Below are 20,741 nucleotides of genomic sequence, written 5' to 3'. Positions count from 1 at the left end.
ACAGAGGAACACCCAGTGCTAGATTGTCCATGTCCCTCAAGTTAGTTGTCAGGCTCAGTAAACCAGGGTCAGAAGCTGGGTTACTAACTAGCTTTCAGCCAGTTTGAAGCCACAAGAAAATGGCAAACTTTGTTACCAAAGGGCATCACATGAAGCTGAATTCACTTCAAGGTAAAGATTATATTTTTTCTGCTCCTAACTGTTGTCAGAGGAAAAGGCACTTGAGTGACAGAAATCCAAATCCTGATACCTGGTGTCATTTGTGTCTTGCTCCATTGGTTTTGGTGGATCTGTCCTGACTTAATGAAATGTGAGTCCCAGTTCACTCTGGTAGGTATTGGAAGCTCACCCCAGGGCTCAGCCCTCACTGGGGCTGGTGGCAATCAGAGGAAGAAGAGCTGCATGTACCCACAGGAGTGGCCTTTGTGTGGAGCAGGGAATATACATGTCCTTTAGGACATGCAGTGACAGGGCTATGGTGACACCCCCTCACCCTGAGCAGGTGACATGCCAGCAGCTCTGCCGGCATCGCTCACCATGGTGTGCCAGCAAGGGATGGGTGGTGTGCAGCCCCCTGTTCAAAGGCATCTCTAATTTACAGTTCCTTGGCTTTCAGAGGGTACCATGCATTGCTTTGGGTTCAGCTTCCTTTATCTGTTTCTTCCTTTTTTTCTCTCTTGCATCTTGTGAAACCCAAACTTTTTTTTTCTCCTTTTTAATTGTGTGAAATCAACTTGGAGTGAAAAGGCCACGAAGAAACTTTCTGACGCCAACTGAGTCTAAGCTGAGTCTTTGTTCTCAGCAGAGCTAAAGACCACATTAATAAGAACTTTGCTGACCTTGTCTTTACTACCTGAATACTGAAAGACAAAAGCGACACGGTCTGGCCACATTTAAAAATTCAATTAAAAAATACCAGCTGCACAGGGATAAATATTATTATAGACCTCAGTGGGATTAGTTGTAACTATGATAAAGGCAATGCCTAATTCTCACTCTATTTTAATTTTTTTTTTTCCCCCAAAAGAATAAAGCCTAGTTTTTGCTGCTTCTTCTGATTAAGACAACTGTGTACGTGACAGAGTGTGCTCAGTGGTGTTGGGTAACTAATGTTGGGGCTTTTAATAGAGAACAAAGTAAGAAATTCCTGAGAAAGGATGGCAAGCTGAAAGTGGAGAAGTGAAGCTACTAAAGTGGACCTGAAGAAAAATGTTCTTGTGTCCCTTTTTTTCAGACTATGCTGAAATATGTACCTATTCCTATAGCCCTGGCAGAAGCAGACTAGACAAGGGGTGAGAGGACCCTGCTTAGAGCTGGACTCAGCATCTAGAAGCAAAGTGAGGTGAGGAGAGAGGTAACAGCACAACTCTCCCAAGGATGAAACTGAGAGCCTTTCATTGTGGCACCTGGCTGTGCCTTATGGATTTTATTTTTGAAATATTAAGCAAATGAGTGGATATCCAGTCAGCTGAGAACATGAGCAGCCAAACAGAGGGGAGAAAACCAAATTAAATCCCTTGGTGCTGACAGCGACAGGAGGAGAGGTGGCAGCTCTCCCTGTCCGCTGGCAGGCCCCAGCCAGGTGGGTGCCGGCTTCAGTGCAGCAAATTAAATAGGAGCAGACATATCTTCTCTATGTTGAACGTTCAGTTAAATCAAGGGCCAAATTCCACTCAGAACATCCTCCGGCCCCGCCAGCTCCCCCTGGCTCTCTCCTTTCCCGGCTTGCCGGCGGCCTGCCTGTGGGGCTTCCTTGCGTGCTGCACCTTTATCCACCCGCCCTCGCTGGCTCTGCTCTCCCCTTCGCCCCTCCTGGGCTCGCTGTCACCCTGTGGGGGCATGCCAGGGATGGCCGAGGGCTGCGGAGGGGCGCGGGGGTACCTGCGGTGCTGGGAAGCCGGGGGGGCCGCTGGCAAAGAAGTCCTGCTGGGCCTTGCCGAGTGCCGCGGGGGCCCCGGGGAGCTGGTCCCGCTGCGCCGCCCGCCCGAGGAGCTGCGGGAGGCAGCGCTGTGCGAGGCGGCTCTGCCCGGGCCAGCGGGCCTGTCCCTCTCCGAAGGGGTGTCCGAGGCTGTGCTGGAGGCGCTGCTGCCTTTTGAGTTCAAGTGCAGATTGGAAAGGTTTCTCATCAAACTGTGTGACAGGGGAGAGGAATTCCTCGAGTGGCTGATGGAAGTGAGCTGCTGAGCGACGGGAGCGCGCGTCCTCCTGACGGCAGCGGCGTAGGAGTCCTGGCTGCGCAGGTAGGGCAGGTAGTGCGTGACCGTGCTGGGGCTGTGCGGGTGGCCGTGCTGGAGAGAAATGGCTTTTGCTAGCTGCTGCATGCGCAGTGTCTGCATCCACTGACTGTCGGTGCCTGGCAAGGGAATGGAAACAGAGTCAGCTTTCTGTGAATCGATGGAAAAGCGCTCTCAGGTTTACCGAAGGTGTGAGGTTAGGTACCAGCGTTTCTCTCGGAAACCACCCTTCCCTCCCAGCCTTGCAGCACATAGTCCTAGATTTGAGTATGTTCAATGTTATGGTTGAACATAATGTTGGGCTTTTAAAATAGCAAGTGATACAAATATTTCTGATGCCACTGCAGATTACAGAGCTTAGACTAGAAGACAGTTACTGAGCCATCCACCTGGCTGTTCAGGTGGGTTCCCACCCCCAAGTGCCTTCTGGTCATTTGAACCCAACCTGGTTTTAAAGCCCTGTGATGCTCTTGGCAACCTCAGCAGATTTCTCCACAGCTTTCATTAGAAAAGAGCCTGGAGACCTCTGGAGCTGACACAGAGGTCACCCCAAGGTACCAGCACTGCTGCAACACTGCCTTGCAGCTGCACCTCTCCCATCTGGCACAGTCGTGCTGTTCACAGCCCAGCACAGAGAGGAAGCAGTGCAGAGCCAGTGCAAATCCCAGCTGCGGCAGCCACATTCACCTCCTCTGGCTCCGATTTCTTCTCAAACTGCTACACACCATAAAAACCAGAGCTACTTTAGTTGTTGTTGCTACGACAAATTCAGAATTCAATCTACTTTGCATCCAGCTTCATGCAGAAAACTGACTCTGTACGTGGAAAAGCCAGTGAGGCATTAGGCTTCAGCCAGGCTGGCTCAGACAGTGCTTAACTGTGAGCAACTCAGGGTATTACAGTTCCCTCTACACCTACTGTCACAGCCCTGGGGTTGTAACAAAAGTTGTAGCTTTCAGAGATCACACTGAAGTGGTTTTGAAAGTCAGTCCTGTGGTTTCCATGAAAGCCTTTAGCAAATACAATAGCTGTAAATTTTCCATTTGAACTGCAAAGGCTGCCTGGTTTGCTACTTTGTGGGTAGAGCAGAGAACAGGAATTCCTCTTATCTGAGGCCGCAGCTCTGGCCAAAGACCCATGGGGAGCAGCTAAAATAATTTTGTTCTAGAGAGATTTGAATTATTTGTCCTTAAAGATTGCTAATATCATTCCAACAAGAAAGCATAACCCTCTCTGCCTCTCACTGGAACACTTCATTGACCATGGGGAGTTTTGTGGGAGCTGGATAGCAGCTCTGTCCTCATTAGGATTTCTCCTGTTAAAATGTAATGGATCATCTCTTCCACTCCTCTTTTCCCCAGACTTTGTTTGAATCCAAAGAGATTTAAATCACTTCAACTTATTGTCAAGTATGTCAAAAGGAAACTGTCTTCCCTGTCATAGTGTGTATGACACTGACACAGCAGATAGCTCCACCTGCACTTAGAGGTGAACATTCTTTCACAGAAAGACAGATGGGAATTGCCTCCTCTGCTTCTTAACCTCCTTGAAAGTCATGATTTCAAAAGAAACATGCATGCCAAAACGTACTTCTAGACACTATTGCCTCTGCCATCCCCCCATGCCCTCCGACCAAGGCTGTGGATGTAAATCACAGACCTCATAAACCTGGAAACAGCAGGCTCAGGACTCAACTTGGGATCTTCATTTGTTATCAACACTCAGGTGGACATCACATGTGCTATGGGACTAGTGCTGATCTCCCTGAACAAGGGGCTCCCTTTAGGCTGTTCAGTCCTTGCTCCTTACAGCCAACAGCAGTTGCCAGTCCAGGATCCAGCTGTCCAGCAAGGATCTCCCAGTGTGCCCTGTGGGGTTGGGAGAAGGGGCTTCTCATGCCTCTCATGGGCTTCTCCTTCACGTGGTCTCTGAGCCACCAACTCTGTACACTGAGTTATGTGCTCTGTGTGGTAGCCCACAGAGGTAGTTATTTTAGCCTATTAGACAGGTATTACCCTTACCTTTGAGCTTGGATTTGGTGGTCTTTTAAACCTGGGATAGGTGGTCTGGTAAAGAAGACAGGCCAGAAGGTTTGCTAGAGCTGAGGCACAGCTTTCATGCTGGCTGGTAACCCACCTCCTTTGAACAGTGCCTATTCAATTGGCTGCTGACAAAACATTAGTGCTTCCATGTAACTCCTCCAGTGTGCCAAAGGGACAGACAAGCTCTCCCACCACTCACTGAAAAAAAAGCAACCATTTCGGTTTACAGTGGCTGAGCCAACCTGTGAAGATACACACCACACTTGGTATGGCTGCAGGGCTCCTCACCCCAAACCAGGGCAACCTCTATCTGCAAAGCTAATCTGGAGTAAAGATGTATATTTTAGGACGTGTTCTAGTTTTCATTTGCATTATAAAATGTAATTGTGTTGCAAACAGATCACAGTTGCATAGGAATAAGCACACCCGTGTTAGACGTGTTTGTAGTCCAAACCCAGCACTTCTCAATTCACAGGGCCATTCTTCTACAATGTTGAGAAATTCCTTCTCTGCTCACTGGTGTCTTGTTCCAGCTCCTGTACTGCCCCTCGGGTGTCCCAACCCAAACATTTCTGCAGCCCTACTGTGAACTCAAAGAGAAAAAACAGCCTGGCTAACAAACATCTTTACAAAAACAACAGCAGGTCTTAAAGACAGAACTGTGCTAGAGTCAACTGAGGTGAGTGTGAATCTGTCAGCAGCATAAATTTATTAGGAAATGAAAACTGCATTGTAGAGCCCACTGCATTATTAAATTTATCTCAATGAACAAATTAAGCCCCAGAAGCCATAACAAACACCATTCCAGGAGTCAGGCAATGATGAGCCAGGGCTGGCTCAAATGGGCAAGCTGAGCTGTGGAAGAAGAATGCTGTGGGAAGATTTCCACAATTCCTCAGAGAAGAGCAGGATGTCAGGAGCACTTGTGTCTGCCGGGCTGGCAGTATTGTACTTGTCGAAATAGTGTATCATCCACGGGGGACTTTTTGTTTCTGAGCCTCAGTATGTGTGTCCCCCTGCAAGAGCATTGGCCAGAGCAAGAGCTCCCACACACCTCTCACAGGACGTGCCCTTTATCCAAGCACAACATCTGTGCAAAGCTGTGTGCTGGGTGGCTAAGGGTGGGAGGGAAGAGCTGGCCAAAGCACTCCAGCTGAGTGTGAGCTTATCACCGTGGACACTTCAAGCCTGGGCATCCCCCTTACCCTTCAGAGACAGGTAACAGGCAGCTCTGCCAGGGGAAAAAATAGATCTGATGGCCACCAATGTAAGCAAGTTAATCAGAGACATCAAGACTGGAGGCAGCCTGTGCTGCAATGATCATGCATTGGTAGTGCTTGCAGTCCTGAGGGACGTGGGTCTGGTAGTTAGGCTCATGAATTTTAGGAAAACAGATTTCCAGCTCAAGGACATACTTAAAAGGATCCCCTGGTGACAAGGGAGTGGAATAGAGCTGACAGATTTTTAAGGAAGTCTTCCATAGAGTGCAAGAACTCTCCAGGAGCAAGAAATTGGGCGAAGAAGGTGATAGACTGATGTGTCTGAGTAGGGAAGTGCTGGTAAAAGTAAGGGGAAAGAAGAAAATGCACGGGAGGTGGAAACAAGGACAGGTAGCTTGGGAAGAGTATAGACATGAAGTTTGGTTGTGTAGGGATGTAATGAGAAACAGCAAAACAGAGCTGGAACTGAACCTGGCAAGGGATGCAAAGAATAACGAGAAGGGTTTCAGCTATGTTAACAAAAGAAGAAGTTCAAAGAAGGTGTATCCCCCTGATAAACAGCACTGGAAAACTGGTAACAACAGATGGGGAGAAGACTTCATCTCAATCTTCAATATCAGCCTCTCTTTCCACACCTATCAAGTCAATGGACAGTAGGATGAGGATTGGGGGAGCAAAATGCCTCCTGATCTTAACATCAGTGGACAAGGGAAGAGCTACACATTATTTATCTGGACTTCTGAAAAGCCTTTGACATGATCCTCTGCAATGCCCTTCTCTAAATTGGGCAGAGATAGATTTGATGGGTGGACTGTTAGGATAAGGAATTGGTTGAATGGTTGCATCCAGAGGCCAACATCTCAGAGTCCTGGTGTACATCAGTGACAAGTGGTGTCCCTGAGGGGTCCATACTGGACCAGTGCTGTTTGTTATCTTCATCACTGACTTACAGAGGGATTGAGTGCACCCTCAGCACACCTGCAGGTGACACCAAGCTGAGTGGGGTGGTTGATATGCATTGACATTTTGCTGTTCTCCCCATATATGCCCTGCCCATGTCAGCAATAAAGTTCACATGTGTCGACTTACCCGAGTCAGACCTGCTCCGTGAATTCCCCTCCGAATTGGGGAGTGAGGTCTGTATCAAGAGCTGCACTGCCTCAACCTCATCCTGCGCTTTCAACTTGCTCCAGCAGATAGCTTGGATGTGCCTCGTGCTTTTGGGAGCTCTAACATCACTCTGCTCAGGAAGGACACAACAAGTGTGAGGATGTAACACAAACAACACACTAAGCTCCCCTATGAGGGAACTTCCACTAGGGCCTGGGAGGCAGCAGTTGTTTCAATACAGAGCCTGTTTTGCAAAACCACTTAGCTAGTTCTCAAATATTTTTAGACTCTAGATAATTTTGGCTGCTACTTGTGATTATGCTAAAAATGTAGTAGTGAATAACTGCTTCAATTCTTGCACCCTGCGGAGGAAAGATCTGAAGGCCTTCCTCTAAAACACAAAAATACATTTTACTAGTTCTATTAATGAGGATCAAATGTGCACTGCTTTCTGTTAAAAGAGGTAGGACGAAGGTATTTTTGCAGGGGGACCCCCCCAACAAAATTTTCCTGGAGTATCCTTCAGTTTGCTGTTAAGGATCTATGATTCCTGTGAGAAACTTCAGCCTGAAAGAAAACAACTACTTCACTTCTGAGAAAAGCAAGCAAGGCCCAGGATTTCCCCATTGCTCCATCACTGCCTGAATGCTTGTTCAGGACAGAGCTGCAATCTCATTTATTAACCTTCTTCTGACATACAGAGTTTGCCTTTATAAAATCAGTATTGTAAGTAACTGCAAACTTTTTTTACAAAGCTAATTTCTATCACATCAAACTGAGTTTTATCTTATTCTTGATTTCTCTTTTTTTTCCTTCTGTTGCTTCTCTGCTCTCCTAATTAGCACATCACTGAAAAGAGAAAAAAACGCCTCTTTAAATAATGCAAACAACACTGACCATTACACTTCAAGCAAAAAGAGCTTTCACCCTTGGGAAGAAGAGACATCCCAGGCAGCAGTCTGAGGCCACTGTCTCTGTAAACTTCATTCAGCTTTTGCTCTGAACTTTATATTTTACAACTAATTACAGGCTGCTGAGAACTTGATTATAGGATATAACAAAACCAGAGGATGTTATTTCCACACCTCCTGTGTAGGTTTTGTCTTGGATCAACTATTTTATTTGTTTCTTAGAGCTTACCTCATACGTAACAACACATTCTACGGACTGGTGCTCTTCTATGCCCACAATCCATTTCTCCATTACAAACGGTGGCTGGAAAAAACATGGTGGGAGTTTTATAAGGTGCTCTTCATCTCCCAACTTGTTTCTAAATCACCCAAAAGGGATTTACAACATTTGCCTCTTTTCATTCATTCCTATATTGTTAATATTAACACTTTCCTTAAAATTCTGTGAGACAATATATTTTTGAAATATTTACTTTCTGGTTTACAAAAGGAAACTGAGAAGAGATTTCCATATAAAACACACAGCAGATGAGACAACATGGAATATTTTCAGGGGGCATGAATCTTTTTCAATTTTGTGCATGTACATTTTTGCTTCTGCTAGATGTACAGAGGGAAGCAAGAACAAATATCTAGAGATTCTCAAAGCAAGAACAAATATCTAGAGATTCTCAAAGATATTTCTTGACAAATACAAAAATGTTGAAGTATGTGAAAAGTTAATGTCACTGTATCTAGTTGTTAGTTTATTTACCTTCATGCCTTTTTTAAAGGAAAAATTGAAATGTCTAAGATTAAAATTAGATAGAAAACTAATGACAGTAAAAAACCCTAGTAATAATAATAATAACAAAAAAATTACAAGTGTTGTTTCAGAAATCACTAACCATGAAAATCGTGTTAGCATTAATTAAATATTAGAATCTTTTTTGGCAAATACACCTATATCACATTTTCCTTAAAATTCTGACTGTTGACAATCTGCTTTTCATTTTTTCCTTTAGAAAAAAAATGGCTAAAAGTTTCCCCCCCAATTCTGCCACAAAAATTCACAGATAAAAGCACTCAAGAGTTCGGGTGTTTTTACCACTACACATTAGAGCAGCATTCTAATTGGCAATCAAGCTGTATATTTTTTCAGTTAGAAATTTATTTTGTTAAATTTGCTATTATCAAGTGGAGCATATTAATAAAAACAAACAATTAAAATAATAGCTAATAAATGCCCTCTGCATCAACAAAACTTCTGTTCCTTAGGGAAAAGCAGTCTAAATGCTTACTGGTAAATATTTACAGGCAGGTTCTGACACAGGGTAAAATGCTCAGTGACAGTGAATTGCAGATATTCAGTGTTGCACTGTCTGTGATGGGTTTCAGTCTTTGCAATCCACTGGTGCTTGAAAGAGAGAGTTTTAGAACCACACAAAAGTTCTAAAACCACCAAAAAAAAAAAAAAAAAAAAGGAAAAAAAAAAAGAAAAAAGAGAGAGGAAAAAAACCTGACAAAACCCCCCCAGACAAATCGCATGAGGTTTCTGGAACATTTAAATTGGTTTCTTCTCTTGAAAAATAAAGCAATCTTTTCATTAAAAGGGGTAATAAATTCAGAGGATATAACATGGAATTAAAACAAGAAAATACAAATTAGTTCCTTCTCTTATTTGTCTATTGTAAACATTCTTGTCAGCTTAAAGGAGAACCAAAATACCTAACTCCTATTATGATACAATTCTATTTAAAATGTGCATTTTATTTAAAAGCTGTCAAGAGATTGAGCTTCTGCAAGCACAAAAGTCGACTGCTGTGGTATTTTAATGTCTTTGTTTGAGATCTGTGAATTCGTGGAAGCTTTAAGGCTGTAAATACCTTTGTCATCTTTAAAATCTCTACATCAGGTAGGTTAGTGTTGAATGTCACATCTTTTATGTAGGTTATTGCAATTTCATCCCCGTCCATCTCCATGTACATTTTCCATTTACAATCCTATGAATAATAAAAAAAAGAGTGCTGGATTGTTAGAATACAAATAGGAAAAGAAAACCCAACAACAAAACCCAAAATGAAACAAAACTGAAAGCCGAAACAACCGAAATCTAATCCTCAATATATGAAGGGAAGAAATAACCCAGCGAGAAAGTTAAGGGACATATAGATATTTTATACATGTTTGCAGTACACTGTTGATAATGGAAAACTCTCAGTCTTCTTGTTCCCTCTTCTCTCAGCCCACCCTGTGAGGCAGCTGCCACCTTGACAGATCTGGGTGTCTTCCGAGGCGGTGTCCCTGAACGGCCTCACCCGGACAGACAGCCTGCTGGAGCATGTGGCCTGGGAGCTCTGCACAGCCCAGGGCAGGAGGGATGGGGCAGTGATGGGAGCCATCACCTGGGGCCACAGTCAGAGCTGGCAGCCAGGCACAAGGACATTGTCCCAGTGAACCCAGGAATAAATGACCAAAGTCTGTGCAACACCTTCAAGACAATCACTCAAATATTGGGCAAAAGGATGAGCTTGTTATCACAGATCAGTTATTTCAGATACTGAGAGCCCAGCGAGGCACTGAGCATCCTCAACTTCTGCTTGCCTCCAACTGCATTATTAATTATAAAGCTCAGCTAAGAAAATAATCACAGTGAGTCTAATAAACCACAGCAATAAAAGGTATCCTTAAACAATCCCCTTAGCTGAACAGTGACAACTGGCAGCATCCTGCAGGACATCCCACATGGACTGAGTGCTGGAGCTAGGGTTTGTGTCTGTGGCCAGGGAGGCCTCCACTGGGGACCAGAGACTGCCTGTCCATGGTGCAAACCAGCCAACATTTGCTGGTCTGCCTGGAAGGTGCTTTGGGGATGAAATACATGCACTGAGATACTGGGGATGAGTGCAGTGCACATAGCTCCTCCAAAACTGAGTCCCCTGAAGGACCACTCTGCCACTGAAACAGAGTGTCTCCACCTCCATACAGGAAGGATGGAATCTGCCCTTCACAAAGACAGAAACTCCTCCAGACGTGCCAGGGGTTCAGGGGTCTGTGTCAGCCACATGCCACCTGTAAGGCAGGTGTGGGCTTCAGCTCTTGCAGAAGGCAGTCTTCACCTTGGTTTTGCTCCAAAAATGCCAAAACTTTCAGTGGGGACACAGATGGACACTTAGGGCCACGGGCTTGTGTAAGTACTTATTTGCACAGACAAACATACAGCAGCCTAAAAAGTATCTGTTTGCACAGGTGATTATCTGTGGTGTTTGTGTGTGCGTCTCTCATACATGTAACGCAGGAGCTCAGCCCTCAGAAGGCTCAAAGCTTTCCATCACACATTGAATTGGCAATTCCAAATTCAAAGAAAACTAAAATATAATAATTTCTTGCAACAAGAAATTATGTTTATGACAGCATTTGGCCCTGTGTGTCCATCTGTCCGCTTTGAAAGCTTCCACATTTTACAAGCAGAGAGGCCACGTGAGTTGGTTTTCGCACTGCCTTGGTGCGAGTTTGAGTGATGGGGACTGCGGTTCAGTGGTCAGGGCACCAAACAAGACTCAGAAGCACCAAAGTCGGTTTCCAGTTCTGCTACTGGCTTCCTGTGCGACCTGCTCAGGTGCTGAAGTCACCCTGTGCCTCCATTTCCTAATCACAGACTGTATCTCCTTGCATGTCTCTTTTCTGTCCTGTTTTTCACATTTGTGAGCTGACCCAGGGCAATGCCTGTCCTGTCCCAGGCAGGTTCAGCACTGTGCACCGGCTCTGACATGAGGAGGGCACGTGCTTTGAAACAGAACAGCAACAGCACAGCAAACTGTCTCTGACTCCTCCTCATCTCTCGAACTGTGCTCCTCTCCCTGCCCCAATGTTCTTGTTGCCAGACTTTTTTTCAGGAGATTCATGCTAGTGCAAATCAAACCTGAGGTTAGAGACAAGATGCCTGATGACATTTCTAAGTTCTACAAAAACACCTGAGCCAAGAAAAGAAAAAAAAAATCAACATAAAGTACTATCCTCCAGTTAGTTCAGCTCATCTCCTGCCATCTCTGAGTAATAGCAGTGCCAAGCACTTGAGAGCTAGAGCTGCTCCTTGTGCCAGGGCTCCCATGCCCTCCTGACTCAGGATTTTGTGCTGTGCACTCACATTTTCCGGCAAACTAGATCTGACAAATATAATCTCATTTTAATAAACAAAATAAATCAACCAACCACCACTAGAGAAAAGCTATGTACATCCAGGGTCTGGCAGGGGGTGGGCACTGCCACTGTCTGTCCCCTTGCCAGATCTGCTGCACAGGCAGGATCCCTCTCCATGCGGTCATGGATCAAATTGCCCCATGCAGGGCTGGATGCCTGGGGCCTGCACAAACACTGCCTTCCCCAGCTCTGAACTGCATCTTCAGAAACACACACACTCTCCTGTCCCTCAAATCCAGTCCCCAAACCTTTGGTCCTCTTTGGAGCCCTCTCCAGCCACTCTGTGCAGATACCAAGATACCATACTAGGATACCCTCAAAAGTACTTGTCTCATTTTATTTGGAAAGGTTTTCATTTTGTCGTATTAGAAAATCATTACTGTAAAGGGAGAATGAGCAGATAAGGAGAGTGAGAGGCAAGGGGATGATGAGAGGGGAGGAAGGAGGGAGGGAGGGAGGGAAGGAAGGAAGGAAGGAAGGAAGGAAGGAAGGAAGGAAGGAAGGAAGGAAGGAAGGAAGGAAGGGAATAGAAAAGGCAGCAGGCAGGTGACTTTAGAATCTCTTAGGAAATATCTCTGTAGGTGGTTACTTGTCTTACAGACCTAGTAACCATTCTGTTCAATCACACAGTAAATAATGCAAGATTTGTGTGCTGTAGAAAGAAAGGGACATATTTCCCTGTTTTCTAATGGAGTTTCAGATTCTTATAATAGGAGATGCTCATCCATTGAAGCAAAAATTTGGCTAGAAAAACCAGGCATATGAATTTCAGTTCTTTGAAGAACTGTAGCCATATGACTTCTTAGATCAAAACTACATTTAGTGCCAGGCATATGTGGGAAAATAATTTGGAAATGGCTTGTTCAAAGTGTCTCATTGATAGATATGCTTACACAAGTCCTTCAAAGGGACTTCCCTGGATATCTTGTCATTCAAGCATTAAAATACCTCCCAATATCTACCTGCTTGATTTTGATCTAAATAAAAAAATTTCAGCTTTTTGTTTTAAAAAATTATCTAGTTTCAGAACTGAAAGGCACAACCTGCAAAACTTTGTGCAAAAACATTTCCAAATAACACTTTGACAAAGCAAATAAATCAACAGCCTCTGAAAATTACTGTACAAAAGAAAAGAAAATCACACATGTATTTGAGCTGCTTCTTCTCAGCTTTGAAACAGAAAGTAAGAACACTTTAAAAATTAAGTCTCCAGCTTACTGTGGTGACAATACTCCTTTAACCCCATATGCGTTTATGTCTGCAAAAAAAACCTGAAAGGGAAATGAAAAAGATCAGGCACAGGATCTAAACAGCAAACACATATCCTGCAACAACACCATAAAACCTTTGCTAGGGAGGCACTTCATTTTTCAAGGGGGCCCAAATCAAGGATTCGTTTTAAAATCAGTGGTTGCAATAAACTTTTTTTTTGTTTTTTAAAGATTGAAATAAAAATGGAAATGGCATTGTAGCAGATAACTGGATATTAGAAGAAAGTAAGATGTAGCGCAGGATGAAACAAACAAGAAAAAAAATGTTGGCCATGCTGATACTAAAAGTAGTAGCATGTTGATGATTTAGGTCCCCAGAAGCTCCTTTACATTCTTAGCTATTATCTATCTCTGCTGCTGAAACCTGCTGTTTTAAAGGCATTAGAGTTGAACATCTAGTGACAGCACTTGGGTTATTTATCATTATGTATCACCCTGCTACACTATATTTTATTATACTGGATTTAAAGGAAGATAACACAATTATGGTTAATTTGCTTCTCTTCTTTATATGTATAGTGTCATGACCCACCACAGCTTTGTCCCATGAGATATTTTTAACCAAAAAGAAATCCACAAGAAACTCTCCCTAAAAATTCCATTAATAACCTCTTGTAGCATGTATAGGTTGCAGGGTCTGGAACTAAGAATGTTTTAATCTCTTCAGCAAAACAATGTCTCATAATGATGTACAGGACTATTGCTGCACTGATGAAGAATCATACATAATTCAGCACCTTTCACTTGGCACCACTGTGATATCCTCATTAGCAGTGGCTCACAGTGGCTGTCAGATGGTGTCCATGCGAATGCAGGCATTATATTGTCTTTGAGATGTGCAGCTGCTTCCATGACACTGCCAGTATATAAAAACATGACGCCAGTTTGTTTTATTTAGTGCTAAACCTTCCAGTTTGTAAAAACAAGGCTGACACAGAGCCTGACATGAGGCAGTGAAAATAATTAGCTCTCATTTTCTCAGCCTCCTATTTCCTTCTCCCCGCTGTGTTCTCTTTCCACTAAACCACCACATGTCAGTCGAAATGGGAGGCAATTAGTGGGCTCATTTCAGTCCCCACAACTGTGCTGAAAAGAAAGTATTTATGATGGCACAATGAACAGCTGAAAGATTAAATAACATTTGCCTTTTGAAAAGAAAATGACTTCTAGCTAAATGGGCAATTTTTGATTATTCTCAAACAAGCTTAGAGTAGTTGGTTTTTAAAATACAAGAAAGGAAAATGAGTCATTTTTAGGTGAAAGAATCAAATAAAACTTGACACAGTAATGCAAATAACTGATGTTTTATTGCAAAATATGTAAATGTGTTATACCCTTAACAATGGCTGGTGTCTCAGGTCAGGGCAGGCTGCTGCCAGCCAGGCTCCAGCAAGAGAAGGTGGCTCCACCGCTGGTTTTGTTTCAGCTGTGCAGGCAGAAAAAAAGAGGGGCGGAGGGGAGGCCTTGCGAGAGAGATGGTCTTAAAATGTACAGAAACAAAGCAAGAGGAAGATATATTTATGTTATCAGTTGCCTGGGTGCCTCCTCCGAGCTGGAGCCCTTACTCCCCTGCAAGGCAACAGGCGGTGACTGGCTGCAGCTTTGCCTGGAGAAGCGTGAGGCCCCTTAGCAGTAACGCGGAGCAGCCAGCACTACCAAAAATATCTGTCCCCTGGCAGCTCCCTTCTTCAACATCCAGGGCTCTGGAGCTCTGTGCACAACAGAGTGGCACATAATGGTAAATACCAGGCACTGCTGTGTGTGCCCCAAGAACAGGGGCTTGCAGCAGGCAAGGCGAGACCTCGGTGATACCCCAGCATTTACCAAAAGCTGCCCCCGCCATGTGATCAGAAGCAAACGGGGGTGTTGCGGTCGCAGGCATCATCCCCATGAGCAGCCTGCTTGCAACAGTGGCATGGTAAAGGTGGAAGCATGAAAAAGGAGTTCCTTCTCTGAGGGCTGCATGGGTGCCCTCCTTCACTGTCCTCCAGTGGCATTTCCTGTGGACCACTCGTGGGGACAGCGTGCTGGAGCCGTGCAGACACCATGTCCCCACTGCAGCACGTGGAGTGACTGCTCACACTCTGAGACTTGCAGCTCTGCCGGACATCAGCTGAGGGAACAAGGGTGCTCAAGAGCTCGAGAAAGGCACAGCAGGGTCACTGTTCTGCTGGGAACAAAGGCTTCTCTTCCAGGCTTTTGCTGGACAGCACATGCCAAGCCTACAGATCACCGGGAACCTGTCTGGGCTTCTGCAGACCAATCTGCAGTATGTGAGAGATAATGTGTGGAAAGCCAGCAAGCTAATTCAGTGGCCAAGATATATATAAAAAAAAAAAAAATCTTTAGATTAAAAAATCTAGAAAGTCAAATGAACAAAATACCTACCTGAAAAGTCTATGTCTCTTCAGGGCTACGGAATAATTTCTAATAGGAATCCCTGGTCTAGCACTGCCTACACAAGGATTTTTAAAGGTCTTGGCTTGAGTTTGATTTCAGTTACACATGGATGCTACAGCTGGAGCAGTCCCAGTGGAGATGATGGAGTTATACCAGCTCCACCTCATGCAAAAACAATACATGGTCCTGGAAAGAGTCTTTGGAAGAAAATACCAGGAGCTCAGATCACTTGCACTGATCTACCTTCTTAGCAGACTACAATATTCTGTTCTTAATGGTGGTGGCAATATTTTAATGTGGCTGTGGTTTTATTTTACAGATTAGGTAATTTTTTGTGTCCCCTCAGGGACTACTTGATAGAATAGGAACAAATCTATGAAAATAGCACATGAACACAGCTACTCTGATTCTTGCACTAACTATTAGGATTTAGTACTGAAAACATTGTGCTTTGACATGGAATTAAAGAGGGAGGATTTAGAAGATGAGGTTTTGAGATAAGGACAAATTACCCCATGTTAGAAAGTCAAGGTACCTGTGGTTATTTTGCAAAGGAAGGGTTAAATAAAACCAATTCCTCCTCCATTTTTACTTACTGAAGTGGGTTAAATACCTACAGAGCATGGAGAATATAAATGACTGAAAAATTGTAGAACTGAAATTTCAAATGTTATACCTTGGCTCTTGTTTTATTTTTAAGAAAGTAAAGAAAGAATTTATGAGCGTTGATATAGTGGGTGGGTGGGGAGGAACAAGCAGCAGAAATGGTCTCAAGCACTTGTGAAACTGCATTCCAGTTACAACTATTTCAGTACTGTTTTTTCTTGTAGTGCCTGCATTTTGCCGGCCTGGGCTTCTCCACATGAAAAGCTGGTCACAATGTCGCTTTAAAGTATCCTCAATAGTATATTACCTTTGCCACTACACATTTAAATAACAGCATTAAAATATCTCAGTTTGGATATTCAAGGCTAGAAAATAGTTCACACAGTTAGCAGATGGCTTTGAAGAGGCTCTGCTCCTTACCTTGTCAAATGGAGAGAGAGGTAAGTGGGGAAAAATCAGGCGAAATGGTGAGCCAACTTCAAGGCTTTGTGTTTGGATATAGGTCAAATTGTGCCACTCTCGGTAAAAAATGAAAACATTCAATGGCATAGTGAAATCTGCCCTTTTGAGGACCAAAACTAAAGAATGCATCAATAGAAGGCAAAAAGACTGTAAGGCATCCTTCTCAAGGGGTTTGGTGATTCATCAGTGTGGAGCCGACATAGCTCAGGCACCTTTCTCTGATTGGGAAATTTTAATGAGCCATCTAGGATGAGAAAGCCATTGAAAATTCCCCCTGCAGTCCTGCAAATCAGCTCAAGCCACAACTGCCAGGGTTTGTTGTTTTACTCGCTATCTTGGACTTAATTGGTGGTTCCCTGCTTTTTTTTTTTTTTTTTTTTTTATTTGTGGTGGTGGTGGGGGGAAGGTCTAAATCTATCACCTTTCAGCTCATTGGGAACTGTGTACAGAAAGGTCATGAAAAGGCAGTGAATGGAAGTAACCACATAACTTGAACTACAAGAGTTGGAAAAGAAACCTCTAAAAACCAGGTTAGCTTTGCAACGCTCACTCCTGATGCATTCAGAGAGCACAAAGGTCAACTGAGCTTTTATCGCCTCCAAAGATGCAGCTAAAAAAGGAAGGAAACTGTAATGAAATGACTGCATCTGTCAGCTGGTGGAAACCAACATAATCCCACTACAAGATGCAGTTTAAATTAGATAAAAAATATGGGGCTGGTAAAGCTGTTTACTGGGAAGTCAATGTTTCATTCAGCATACAGAAAAGGCTGAACATTCAAATGCTGTCCTGAAGCACATCCAGCAGGATCCTTGCTAAAAGGCACTGCCATTCCTAAGGCCCTTAAGTTTCTGCCTGCTGATGAAGAAAGGTGTGCTGGCTGTGCTGATGGGGCATGGTGCAGTGCCCAGGAGAGGACAACTGTGCCCTGAGGAACCGTCTTCACACCGCAGATGGTGCTGTGCTCTTACCAGTCAAACATATCCAAATTAACTGGCACCCCTGAAATAGTTTCTGGATCCTGGACCAGCTTCTCCAGCACTTTTATATCTGGTGGTATTGCTGTATGTCATGATGCACTCCATGGCTGCACCCACTCCACAGCTTTAGTTTGGACCAGGAGGCTTTTGTCCTGTGTGTCCATCCTGTCCTACACTTGGGCAGAGCCACCTACAGTGACATGGATGGCTTGACTCCAGGTGCAACTGCACTACAATAACTAAAGGGAAGTCAACTCAGAGACCAGCACAGAGCCAGCCTGGTGTAAGACCTCCCAGCATGACCTGCTCTCCTTACAGAGCCCTTCCTGCTGCACTGCACCACCTCCCAGCTGAGCCGAATAACCTCTCTCGCTGTACACAAGTCTAGCAGCCAACACACCACCCAGGGAACACACACCCTCACAATGTGTAACCCAGATTTGAACTTATTGCCTCTTTTTCCTCATGATTAAAACCGGAGAAATGCTTCTTAGTTAGGCAGCTGGTTATAGGGACTGATTAGGGTAAAGTTCCTTTGAGAAATTTATTTTTAAACTGATGTAGGCCAGCTTTTTAGCTACAAAGATGGTGGAAGGTATGATCCCAAGTGCTTCTGCTGACCCAGTTTTACAGGAACAGGCACCAGTCTTTTACAAAAATGAGACAATAAAAGAAGTTTAAACCCTTCAATCCTGGTTTTCACCCTTTTCCCAGTTCACTTTGGAACAAATCTAGATGGCAGCTCAAAGCAGCCTCTAGGGGAGCCAGAAGATTATGTAGGGGTTTTGAAAGAAGTAAGCTAACCAAATTTCCTATACAGTTTGTACCACACCAATCTTTGTTAATGTTAAGTTTAATGCAAATTACCTGCCCATGTTGGCCCTAGCTCCCTGCCCAAAATCTCAAACAATCTGCTCCTTCCAGTTCACTTTTTCAAACTGGCTCTGCTGCAACATCTTTAAAGGCAGGTACAAATTCATGTGTAGATCTCAGACAGATGTTTCCAGCCCAGACATATTCAGGTGACAAACTGTGCATTCCCTGGAATGGCATCACTAAGCACACAGGGTGCTGCAGTGGGGCAGCTGACAGGGAAGGCATGCCTGACATGCAACCACAGCTTCAGAGGGAATGGCTTTCTTAGAAAAGGGCCCAACAGCACACAGAGCACACAGGACCAATTAGGAGCTCACAGGGAAGGCAGGACCAAATAAAAAAGGTTGTCAGAAGCCTGCAGAGGTTATGTCAACACTACACAGGCCCACTGAACTAACTCTGCCCTCTGATAACAATTCAGCTTCTGTCCCATACACTTTGCATACAGTCTCATTTGCACATTTTGCTGTCATGGTTAAAACATCTACTCATCTTCAAACTTAAGGAGGCATTAGTATAACATGAATTTCTCTCCAGTCTGCAAACAGAGAGGTCTGCTTGCTTCTTCTCTTGCTCTTTCCTGTGGGTGGTTGCCCAACTCCCTGCACTATGGCTCACAGTCCATATTGGAAATGGAAGGGAGATATGAGTTTTTTCATGGACTTTTAGTTCCTTCAAGAGTTAGTTGTACATGGGAGAGAAAAATGCACACCTACAAAAAACCAGCTGTACAGCTGCATAAGCAACATGCATTCAAGAACACTGAGACAGTCTAAGTAATTCACACAGTGATAAAGAAGATTTTTATAGGAAAAAGAAGTACTCAGGATAAAAGAAACAAACTAATAAAGGAAATCTCCAGACAAAAAGCTTTTTCAAATTGACAAAATTATTTTGGTATGAGTACAAGTTCCTACTAAGTTCAAACCTAAATGCTTTCTCTGCAAGCACCACCAAGTACAGAAATCAAGAGACTTCTGCAAACAATATGCCCTGAAAGCAAAGCAGCCAGATAACACAAGATGAAAGTCAGTCTCCCACAAGTTTAGGGTGGACACACAATGCAGAATTATCAAATACAAAAGGAAACAAATCCTGCTGTCACAACTCCTGACTCTAGCTCAGAAATGCTTTGCACACCATTTTCACATGATGATTAATTCTAAAACCCTTGAATTCAGAGTCCATGGCAAGCTGGACAAAGCAGACAAAAAGCATGGGACAAACCTCACTCTTGATAAAAAACAATGTGGTAGAAATCCTTTGCTGGAACATCTGGAATCACCAACCCTCCTGTTACACAAGGTGTAACGAGAGATGCTTGAACCAGCGCGGCTTGGAGCTGAGGTTTGATTAGGATGTGGCATGCTGGCAATTGCTGGAGCACAGCAGTTTTGTGCAACGTGCTCCAACCACCCCTCCCTCCTTCCACAGTACCATAAGGACACACAGTCTCCACCAGGACCAGTCCTGCCCAGCCCGCAGGCATGCACACCATGTATTCTCCAAACTCTTCTTGGTTGCATAAAACAGTTATCTCCTTTCTGCTGACACAAAAGGAAGACTGCCCACCAACATCAGGCATATGCCACGGCTCAACTATCAGTGGATTTTTTTAAATAAATTACCATTTCACACCCATTGGGATAAAAGGAACAAAATGAAACCCCAAATTACAAAAATTACAATTTGAAAAATAGTTCACAAGGAAACAAAAAAAGCTTTCAGCCAAAACTTTGTGTGCCACTCTTTTCTTCCTTGCCTGTTCTGAGGGATAGTTCCTCATCACTGATGCAGCCCCATTTGCCACCTTGACGTTTAGTCAGCACTTTCCAAAACAAGAGAATTCTCATGCAAATTTATCTTTTGTGTCCAGAACATACTGGACCCTCTGGGTAGGGACTCTTAACCAAACCAACTGATCTAGCACTCCCAGCTTACCTTTGGACCATTTCCCGGCTTCAAGTGATAACCAAAAACAAGTTCAAGATTCACTACTTTCTCTATGCTTTCTTCAGCTCCACCTGCAGAATCCTGCCAAAAAAAAACAGGCAAAGGTGAGAATTCACATCTACCACAACCCACTGGGAGACAGAAGCACACCCTTTGGTGGCAGAAAGGATTTGCCTTTCAGGTGTTACAAGTCTGGCAGGCAGCAGAAAGGAGATGTCACACTCCAAGAGGGGCAAAGGCTTCTGCATGGGTTTAGGGCTGGCAACTTAGTGGATGGAAACTGGGAGATGCTGTACACTTTCTGCTCCTGGCTGAGCTGCTCTGGCACAGTGTGCTGTCCCTGCGAGCTTTGTGACAGCCTCTGCCAGTGGAATCGCAGCTGGCACAGCAAAGCAAAGCAAAGCAGCAATGCTCTGACTTTCATTTTCCCCTCTGGGGAACAGAGTTTTGCTATATGAAAATTTGCTTTATGTGGATTTCACTCTATTGCTGTGCAA

At 44.1% G+C, this 20,741-nt stretch overlaps 1 protein-coding gene across 1 annotated transcript in view; it reads right to left on the bottom strand.

The window, feature by feature from the left end:
* Positions 1 to 1,447: 1,447 nt before the first annotated feature.
* The window catches only part of MAP3K20 (mitogen-activated protein kinase kinase kinase 20), an 89,243-nt gene continuing 69,949 nt past the window's right edge, over positions 1,448 to 20,741 (bottom strand). Inside the window, exons 15-19 of the mRNA XM_041403785.1 lie at positions 20,233 to 20,325; positions 9,383 to 9,499; positions 7,747 to 7,821; positions 6,586 to 6,736; positions 1,448 to 2,353 (exon numbers count right to left, since the gene is read on the bottom strand). Of these exons, the coding sequence (XP_041259719.1) occupies positions 1,674 to 2,353; positions 6,586 to 6,736; positions 7,747 to 7,821; positions 9,383 to 9,499; positions 20,233 to 20,325 (1,116 nt within the window). The 3' untranslated portion in view covers positions 1,448 to 1,673. The remainder of the gene's footprint in view (positions 2,354 to 6,585; positions 6,737 to 7,746; positions 7,822 to 9,382; positions 9,500 to 20,232; positions 20,326 to 20,741) is intronic.

Source organism: Onychostruthus taczanowskii, unplaced genomic scaffold, assembly GCF_017590055.1.
Source record: "Onychostruthus taczanowskii isolate IOZ18803 unplaced genomic scaffold, ASM1759005v1 scaffold20, whole genome shotgun sequence".
NCBI classification, from domain to species: Eukaryota; Metazoa; Chordata; class Aves; order Passeriformes; family Passeridae; genus Onychostruthus; species Onychostruthus taczanowskii.
Note: the sequence above shows the minus strand (reverse complement) of the source record. Positions and strands in the feature narration are given on the sequence as shown.